This window comes from Maniola hyperantus, chromosome 16 (assembly GCF_902806685.2).
Source record: "Maniola hyperantus chromosome 16, iAphHyp1.2, whole genome shotgun sequence".
Taxonomy (NCBI): Eukaryota; Metazoa; Arthropoda; class Insecta; order Lepidoptera; family Nymphalidae; genus Maniola; species Maniola hyperantus.
In genome coordinates this window covers 4,762,453-4,772,734 of record NC_048551.1, presented here as the reverse complement: position 1 = coordinate 4,772,734, position 10,282 = coordinate 4,762,453, and the positions used below count along the sequence as shown (strand labels likewise).

Below are 10,282 nucleotides of genomic sequence, written 5' to 3'. Positions count from 1 at the left end.
TTGTAAGTAATAACGTACTTAACCCCGGATTCGTTTCATAACGTATAAAGAACCTAGCTGCCTGCAATTATAGAAGTATGATAGTAATTAAACACCTCGTTTTTAAAGAAGAAAAATAACAAATCTTAAATACTTATAACAATAATATATTTTTACAGTAACAAAACCAAAAATCAACATCATGTCTTATCAAATAAGTGGAACAAAATAAATAAGTGGACAACAACACGTATAACGTATAACTGAGTAGGCTCCCACCGGTAGTACAGCGGTGCAGGAGGGTGACAGTTGTCACAAGTTGACGAATCACTGAGCTCACGAGTCATGTGATCACACCCTTCCGCAACACTCCACTACCGTAAGAGTTTACTCAGTTATGCGTTATGCCTTAAACATAATGGCATCAATAAGCAAATTAAAAGCAATTTTCTGTATAAAACATTATCTTCAAAGTTTGGAGTAAGTACTTCTAGTGTAAGAGTTCTTAAATCCGGAACTGGTATCCGAAGGAGAATATTCACTGCTCTGCGAAATTATGTTGTCTTCTTTTGTGACAGATTGAGGGATGCTGCTTTGGGCTTGATCAGTAGACTGTGTTATAGGCGGCCCTGATGCGTAGCTATACTTCGCTTGTGAAGTCGATGGGTAATAGTTATAGAAGCTTTGAGACGGGTTAGGGTACACTAAATTGTTGTACAAGCCGGTATGGGTCTGAGGAAGCACAACCATTGACGGTTGACCTAAAAAGGAACCTCCTAATGATAAGGGCTGCAAGGCCGGAGCAAAACTGAAATGTCCTGGTGAACCAAAGATTGCGCTTTGAGGAGCAACATGATTTGTATGGCTAGGCGAGAAAAAAGAATGAGGATATTGTATTAATGACGAAGGTTGCATACTTGGCTGCTGAATAAAAGCAAATTGCAAGTTTCCACTTGGTTTAGGAGATTGAATTTGGTATTTCAATTGATAACCTGGATTGGGAATGAAGTTGATAGGAACGAAGTGAGATTGAGAGGGTTGAGCGATTTGCGAGTTGATATTTGAATTCACTTGAGTATGAAGAGCGTTTGAAGTGGATTGATCTGGGTTGTTGGACGAAGTATAGTATTGGCTTGCGATTTGATTAGGATAGAAAGAATTCGGAACTTGGCTTTGATAGGGCTGACTAGGACTACTTTGTGCACTAGGACTTTGGCCGTAAATGCTGTAAGTATAGTCAGGCTTTTGTGCTCCTGTAGGAATCGCGTTTAAAGTATTCGCCTTCCCTGCTCCTCTTTTTTTCTGCTCGTTGTCTTCTTCGCTAGCAAGCGCGAGCGCAACGAAAGCGGCAATAATCTGAAATAAATACTAGTTTTACGATTCGTCATAGAAAATTCTAAATAGGCGTTAAGTGCGCTCAATCAACTCGTTGTTACCACATTGTGTGTTTACTGCCCGTAAGGTATAGTTTACACCATTCGAATGCTTGCCGGCATTGAATGTAAATCCGGCTGTCGGCGAATAATGCGAAATACTTGTTTGGTGCGGGTATTCTCGCGACCGAATAAACTCTGGGTCAAAATGAGACACCCAGTTCCTCGACCCACAACTCACTTGGTGTAAATAAACATTTGTTGATGTTGACGTTGAGTACTATGACGGCTACTTGCTGGTGACTTCACGGGCATCTTTTTCATCATCATCGCAAACCAACAAACTAATATGCTGCGCAAACCAACGCATGTGCTTGATGTCACCCACGTTTAAAGTAGGTAGTAACCCGATAAAGTTTCATACAAGACAATCAAGATAATAAATATTGAACAAAACTCGCGCGAAAACAAAATGTGCCATACCCGACCCCGCACCAGCGTCCGCTCTTTCTACGTGAACACGCACTAAAGTCGAAGGTTATGAAACTAGTAACGTAACGTTAATAGAGTAACAAGTATCTCTATTTAAAGAGGAGCAATGGAAGACTTACAAAGAATCCCTTTTTCACCATTTTGTGCAATTACATTTCTCAATTAAGTAACTTTGAGCAAAAGTGCTCTATTCACCGTTGCTCGGAAAAGTGTCAGTGAATATCAAGTTCACGTATTTATATGAGCGGCTATGGGCAACTTTCCTTCGGTTCCAGATGGAAGTACTTACTCGTACTTAGGGAAGTGACCGATAGGTCTTTGTCCTGCATCGTAACAGATCCAGTTTCACTGAGAACGCCGGCTTCCTGCATCGCGGCGGAAACGCATTGCGACCACATTTGATGATTTGCTTCACATTCGCGTTCCCATCGAGATATTATAGACTAGCTGACCCGCCCTTTCTTTACACGGGTAAGGTATTTTACTGACTAAATTCTAAGTTGCTAATTTGGGCTCTGTTCTGTAATAGTATATTTGCCAATAATGACATATGGATCCGAGACATGACCGCTATGGGCCTCATAAGAGAGCTTGGAGTAATTCAGAGGGCAATGGAAAGAGCTACGCTTGAAGTTTTTCCACGTGATCAAAATAGAAATGAGGAGATCTGTAGGAGAACCAGAGTAACCGACATCGCTCAACGAGTTCAGTGCCATGTGTTCATGCCACTTCAGCGTCCCCGCTAAAGTGGCATGAGTGCCCCGGGCACATAATTCGAAAAACCGATAGACGTTAGGGTCCCAAGACTAGAATGGCGACCTCGCACCAGAAAGCGTAGTGTTGGCAGACCCCTCACTAGGTGGACAGACGACATCAAGGGGAGCCGCTGAATTCAGGCGGCGCAAGACAGTCCCACAGGAGACCAATGTCCTGATGTGGACGTCTATCGGTTACCGATAATTTAGTATATTTAAGAGGTTATAGCTTAATGGCTTTCCCCTCCTATTCCCATTGCAATTAAATATATCTTGCTATAACGGTGAGACAAAACATCGTGAGGATATCTGCATGCCTAAGAGTTCTCCATAATGTTCTCCAAGTTGTGTGAAGTCTGCCAATCTGCACTGGGCTAGCAGTGTGGTAGACTGTGGCCTTAGGGTACTTAAGCCCACGCTGCGAATTTTTACCTCACGATTTTATTCGTAGAATTCTGTGACTTATTCCAAAAGTTTGGGAAATTGTATGGAGCCGAACTCACTCGCGAAAAAAATACGCGCGAACGGTTTTCAATTTCCATGTCACAGATTTGTGCTGAAAAATCGCGCGGTGAAATTTCGTAGTGCGGAACTTACCTTAGCTACCCTAAACCCTTCTCATTCTAAGACCATTTGCATTATAGCAACAAAATTTCAACGTTTATGAATTTTAGCAATTAGCAGTTCGTATACCTACGAGTAAATAATGCATGTATTGTTGAACTACTTCCAAACTACAGTGGATGACTAATAAACAGACAATAAGGCACAATGCATACTTGCAGACGAGTGTAATCGAGGTGATGGTTGATACCAAGTCTTTTTGATAAAACTTAAGCTTAGCTTTACACACGGGTTTTTTGATTACTTTAGCCATCAGGATTCTAATGTAATAAGTTTCACCAAAAAAGATTTTGGTGAAACTTATAGCTAGCTGTGGCGGCGCACTCCTGGCTCCTGCGCGACTCGCTCGTTTACTGTTTCCTCAGTAAGAAATTTGTTTTCAATCATACCAACTTCTACGGTCTACTGAGTCAAAGTAAATAAAGCTGAGTTTAAATTAATCAAAAAAATCATATAACCTCAGTTTCTTACAAGTGATTCAAAGTATTTTCGTAATACCGTTGCTTGGTGGTCATAATAGGACTCAAGGACGTGAAAAAAATACAAATCCAAGCGTTATATCTACTTAACGATCTGACTACCACGCTCAACTAGTTTTCAATACAATCCATGGGTACCTGCGGGAAAAAATACAATGAAAAGTTCTAAGGATAGTAAATAAATAAGGACATCATGAAATCGTTTTACCTACCAAGTAAAATAATAATAATTATTAACGGCGCGTAGCTCGATACATTTGCTTACTACCCCTATTGTCACTACCCATATTACTACCAATATTATCACTACCCATATCACTTCCCATATTATGAATAATGCGAAAGTGTGTTTGTTTGTTGGTTTTGTTGCAACGGAGCAACGGATCGACGTGTTTTTTGCACGGGTATAGTTAAGATCTGGAGAGTGACATAGGCAACTTTTTATCCCACAAAATAAAAGAGTTCCCATGGAATTTTTAAAACCTAAATTCATGCGAATGAAGTCACGGGCATCAGCTAGTATCATGATATATTATTATTATACTATACCTACGCCTACGGGTTAGAATAATGATATAGGTATAACTACTTTTTACTGATCTCTGCTAAAAAAGAAAACAAGAATTTTATCTATCCACTCTAATTTCTGTGCTCCTGTCTATCTTAAAATCCTGATGAATAAATAAGTAATATGAATTCAAAAAGAGTCGTAGGTACATTTTTATTAACAAACAAAACATTTGTAATATGAAAAAATGATGTTTTGTTACAGGCGATAAAGAAATAGGACCTTGGAATCTTTGAATCTTGGAAGCTTTTTAAACAAATTGAAAAAAAAACTGAAATTTTGCATCGGATAAAGTTTAGTCGCAAAATGAAATTTTCAATCGTTTTGTTTTATTTTTTTTACTGTCAGTGGCGCTATCTTATTTGAGCTTTTGAACTAAAACATAATAATGTACGCCATCTATGTATAGTAGTGAAAAATATTATATAAAGCCACAGCTCACATTTTAGTACACAGCTATGAGATCAGGTGGAGCTAAAATCAACAACATAGAGAAATCGATCGCTTCTGCAAATCTAAATTTTAATTTTGCAGTTACATGTAACTTGCTTTTTACACCACAAAAAAATTCATTCATTCATACTAATAATACAAAATGTGAAATGTAGGTAGGTATCTCTGTAGGTCTATATGCTAGCTTTTTACGGCCCATCCTTTATTAAACCGATTTTGACGAGGTAAGAGACAGCTAGCATCCCGGGAACTGGCATTTTTAAAACCAAAGAGTTTCCATAGAATTTTGCCCATCCGTTTAACTGATTTTAACAAAGTCACAGGCATCATCTGCCGATAAGTCGCATCTCGGAAACGAATATAGGCTACTTTTTAAACCGAAAAATCGAAGATTTTCCCCAAGATTTTTAAAAACCTATATCTGCGCAGATGAAGTCGCAGGCATCTAGATCGCTATAAAAACAAAATTTAAAAATATAGCCTCTTAATGTTTCTCATATTTTCCATTTTGTTCCGCAAATATTCCTAAATAGATACCTACCTACCTACCTAATAATTATTATAGGATACTAGCTGTTGCCCGCGACTTCGTCTGCATCCCGCGGGAATTGTCTTTTCCCGTGGATTTTCCAAAAAAATCTTTCATACAAACCTCGTCCTGACAATTACAAACACAACAAAAAAAAAACTAATTTAGTGCAGTCGTATTACATCGTACATACATTTCGGCGATTCATTTTTGTTATATACATTTGAGGAAAAAGTGTGTTTCCGTGTTCAGTGGTAGACAATTAATTACAGTTTCTTATCGCTACCTACGGGTACCTGCCCGGAGATACCGCCCGGATGTATCCAATTCCAAGTTCCTTCCGGTAGAAAAGCCTGGAAAAACTTTTTAACTTTAATTCAAACTATCCACCGGACTCCTTCTCTTCGGACTCACTTTATTCTACAAATTGAGTAGGTAAGTAATATGTCATCAACTGCCATATACTTAAATTGTATCACCAACTTTGGCAAATTTTAGTAGCAAAATATGTAAACAGTATAACCGAATACTTTTAATAAGTATATCGTGAAAATCGTGTACCGGAAACGCAGCGTGGGACGATCTACGAACTAGAAGGTGGCGGGAAGAGAATGGAAGGCGGAGGATCGTGTGTACTTATTTAGTGCACTCATGGAAAGGTCTGTGTCCAGCAGTGGACGTAAACAAGTTGATTGATTGAATAAAACTCGGATGTACCTACTGACATACGATAAGTATCGTAGTGTCATAAAGTGTGTCATCAAAACGACTTTCCACCAAATTACCCTATGAAATTACCCCACAATTTCAATTTGTTACTTTCCGCCCATTTCCGACGTTACGTTAATACCACCTCATTTCGATTCAATATCAATCATTCACAACAAATAAAAACAAACAATGATATCAAATAAAAACTGTAACAAAAAGCCTTTATGCAATACGTAACCGAGAATTCGGAAGTGAACGCATTTCGCTACCGAGATACATGTCTCTTCAACCGTGGCCACTCGGACGACTGATATAGCCATGTGTTTACACAATCCTATGATTCATCCATTTGTATAGCTAAGGTATTATCCGTAGACACTTTATTTCTATATTTAAAAGATTGTCTGTTTATTTGTTTGCGCATCGCATAAGGCTCGTACTGCATACAATCGGAATACAATATTTGTATGAGGGTTTGCGAACTAAACAGATCCGAATGTCGTCTCGTGTTTCAAAGCTGAAAAACAAAATTCGAATTTATTGTCGAATTTCGTTACAAATATTGCTACGACTAGATACTTCGAGTAGATAATTAGGTAACGTATTCGGATTGGATGCAGTGCGAGAGCCTAAATATTATATGGACGGATTGAGACGAAACTTTGTAGTTGAGTAGCATTACGATCAAATCTGACTTCATATGCTGCGCTAAGTTCCATCAGAATCGAAGAAGCAGAAATATCTGATTTTACTTTTTCTTGTTTGAAGCTAGAAATTTCATGCGGACAAAATCGCGGAAAAGTAGTAATCACAAATAATTAATCATAGATTATTAATCATAGAATCATCCCTAACGCTCAATTATACATTGGTTATATAATATCTATCGATGTAGTTTATAGTTTTAAAATGTTATCCTAACCTACTTTCCTTTTAGCGTCATTCAATTTATATCTATTTCGAATTGGGTCAAATTATAATGTTATGACTAAATAAATATACGAAATAAGTATAGGTTTTTTAGATACCTATGTCCAAATCATATTGGACGTATTGTTTCTTGATATTGTAAAAAAGTTCATACGTGATCTGATTCCTATTTCAATAAAACACTTTCTAGATAAGTTTCCCGCATCTTACCTTTCAAGACCATGGTTTCGTAAGGTGATGTCTAATAAAATAATAGGTATGTACTTAATAGTATTAAATTTCTGTTACAACTGTAAGGATGCTTCGATTCCTAGATCCATAGATTTTAGATTTCCCAGGACATACTTACCTACCTACTATAAATATATTTAAAAAATTCTGATTAATGGAATTGATATGTGAACAAATTACTAAAAGAAAAGCTGGTCGTGTATGATATGTATATAAGTCGATATACACTACCAGCTTGTCTTTCAGCTCAAAGGGCCTTCAAACCTTTTCATTCATGTATCTTTATTTTAAGGCAAAATTAGTAAGGGAGATAGCTATAAACCTTTGATAATTCCTTTGAAATCCTTTGACAATCACTTCTAAATGTGTATTATGTGTTTTAATACAATTTGAGAAAGGACTCGTCATAATATTTGCGAGTCCTCTTTCAGATTGTACGCATTATAGCATAGGTGTGCTTTTCAAGGAGTTGTAGGAAGATTCTTGGACAAAAGTAAAATATTGATATATTTTGTAACAACAATTTATTAATAAGGATAATAACAATCTTAAAACAAACAACGTATCAACAATAAATAAACAATCTTACATCTAACATTATGTACAGAAATTCACTGGGTATTCACAGTAACAAGATAACGACATAAACTTGATGCGGTGGCTACTAAACCGCCCAATTGAGATTTATTAAATGCATCTGTAACAGCTGTATAGTTTGAAAGTTTTGAACGTTAAACTGTACTTTCTAGTTAATTTGGTAGCTAGGAAAACCCTTAGAACTATAGCAGTCATTTATAACTCCAAATAACGGAACGTACCCAAATAAATCACCAAAGGCAACTTAATATCACTGTGTCTGTGCCTTGTTTTCATCCACACAAACAATAAACATTCTTCACCACGATTAAAATTCATCTAATAGGCGTTATTTACAGCAGAATCCACTCTATATTTTCTTAAAACCTAGTTATAACGTGGCTTAAGCTCCGAGCTGTATTTGATTGTGTTGTAATTGGATTCACTGTATGAGCCTTGAACATCTTTAGCCGGTGCATAACGAGAACTGCCGTGTCCACCACCAAAACTATATTTAGGTCCTGAAGAAAAAGAATTTAATGAACTATGACCGGATGTGGGACCTCTGAACGACGAACTGCCCAAACCAAAACTAGGTGAAGAATGTTTACCAGACGAAACGTAATAGGCGGGAGATGGAGCAGATGCGGCGTGTACGTTGCTGGAGTATGCACTTGAAGGTGAGCCGTAGGTAGTTCCAGGTGCCCCTATTTGACCACTAGCTGAAAATGCGGAGGCAATGGACTCCAAAGATCCGACACCTTCATATTTTGAAGGCAGATATGATGCGGCTATTGCCTTAGATGGACCACCGGAAAAGCCAGATAGAGAACCGAAAGAAGCACCATGTCCGCCAGAGCCGAGAGAAGATATACCGTGACCACCAGCGGGTTGTTGGTAGGCAGCGAAAGATGGAGATCCATACGATCCAGAGAGACCTGCCAGACCAGCACCTGAATCACTTTGGACTGATGCACCTAAGAAAGCTGAGGGTTTAAAAGAAGATTGTCCAGCTGGTGTAGCGTAGTTACCACTGAATCCTTTCAGAGATCCACCCAACGACTGGCCAGAGCCGCCGAAGGAGAAACCAGGGAAAGAATGCCCTGAATCTCCTAAAGGCAATGCAGCCGCTTGATATGATTGGCCAAAACTTGGTGCTGCATAGCTCTGTGCACCTTGGTTACCAGAAGATTCTGGACTAAATAAGACTGGACCTGTTGACTTAAAGGTACCTAGGCCTTTAGTACCGAGAGCGTAAGCCGGAAGGGACCCTTGCCCTTGATCGCCTAAGCTATATTGCTGTAATTGAGGACTTCCATAAGAAAATTGGGGTAAAGATATCTCTTGGCCTCCTTGACCGCCTTGGCCAGCAAACTGGTAAAAAGCTCCTTGGCTACCAGATGATGGTAAAGAAATGGCTCCACTATTAAGTCCATGAGATATTTGACTCATTAGCTGCGAGAGATCGTTGGAGACGAGACCTCCGCTGGCTTGCTGGAAAGAAATTGGTGCCAGTTGAATGTTTGCGTGTCCACTTTCTGGCTGTAACTGATATGAGGCTCCGACTCCCGCACTTTGACCACCAAAACTGTAAGTGGGCTTGGCACCACCTCCAATGCTGTATCCGGCTCCAATACTGATAGCATTACCTTCCTCCTGGCCCGAGGATGGTGACTGATAGTTTTGGGAGCTTTGTGGTAGATAAGTACCAGTCGCAGCTTCTCTTTTATCCTTTGGTTCTTCTGTTTTGGATTTTATACCCCATGTTGTCGATAGGGTGAGCACAACTATGAATACCTGAAACAACAAAGTTCACGTAAAGCTCACAACTACTAATAGGGGTATTATTCAATCAAAATCTAATTTTACTTTCATTAATGCAAATAAAGCTGCGGGATAAAAAACTTGTTATTCACAATATTTAGAACAACGGCCCGCATGGCAATGTTCAAGATTATAACTGCTATAATAAATTTAATTTCACTTTTACCACTTTTACTCGGTACAAAAATAAACCTACAATTATGCAGGACCAATTTGTATGCAATTAGTCTTTAACATTTATTATCGTTGAAAGTTAAACTTAGAAAGTTAATGTATGGATGAAAGCTCTATTACTGAGTAGGTAACTATAGTACCTATTACTTATAGTTTTCTCTGTATGGAAGCAATAATTGCTATTTCTAATAATAATATTCTATTAACAGTTTTTTGATAAAAGTGAAGAATTTAAAAGTTTTCAACGTATTAAAATCTTTATCTCTGATTTTAATTATAGAGAAAAAACTATATTATATTTCAATTTGTTATCTGTCACAATTTATCAGTAAGGTTCAAACACTATAGATTAGGTATATCATTAATTGTATTAATCACACTAGTTATTTGTTATTAAAAATACATCCTTTGTGTTAGATGACCTATAAACATGCACTTTTCTATTCTCTTATCACAAAACACGCACTCACCGTGAATTTCATTTTGTACGTTTATTTAAGAACGCTTAACACGTTTTGAAACTAAATCACTATGTTTAAGCACAACACTAAACCGTAAATATCAGTGATTGGACGGCCGCTTGG

General features: G+C 38.0%; 2 protein-coding genes across 2 annotated transcripts; both read right to left on the bottom strand.

The window, feature by feature from the left end:
• Positions 1-221: 221 nt before the first annotated feature.
• LOC117989647 (uncharacterized) lies at positions 222-2,032 on the bottom strand. The gene is made up of 2 exons (XM_034977038.2): positions 1,964-2,032; positions 222-1,335 (listed from the first exon to the last, which is right to left on the bottom strand). Exons 1-2 carry the CDS (start codon positions 1,982-1,984, stop codon positions 448-450), a joined length of 909 nt encoding a protein of 302 aa, XP_034832929.1. The 5' UTR covers positions 1,985-2,032; the 3' UTR covers positions 222-447.
• Positions 2,033-7,747: 5,715 nt separating this feature from the next.
• Positions 7,748-10,282, bottom strand: LOC117989456 (pro-resilin-like). Its single transcript, XM_034976824.2, has 2 exons — positions 10,169-10,282; positions 7,748-9,497 (listed from the first exon to the last, which is right to left on the bottom strand). The coding sequence occupies exons 1-2, from the start codon at positions 10,178-10,180 to the stop codon at positions 8,088-8,090; spliced, it is 1,422 nt and encodes a 473-aa protein (XP_034832715.1). The 5' UTR covers positions 10,181-10,282; the 3' UTR covers positions 7,748-8,087.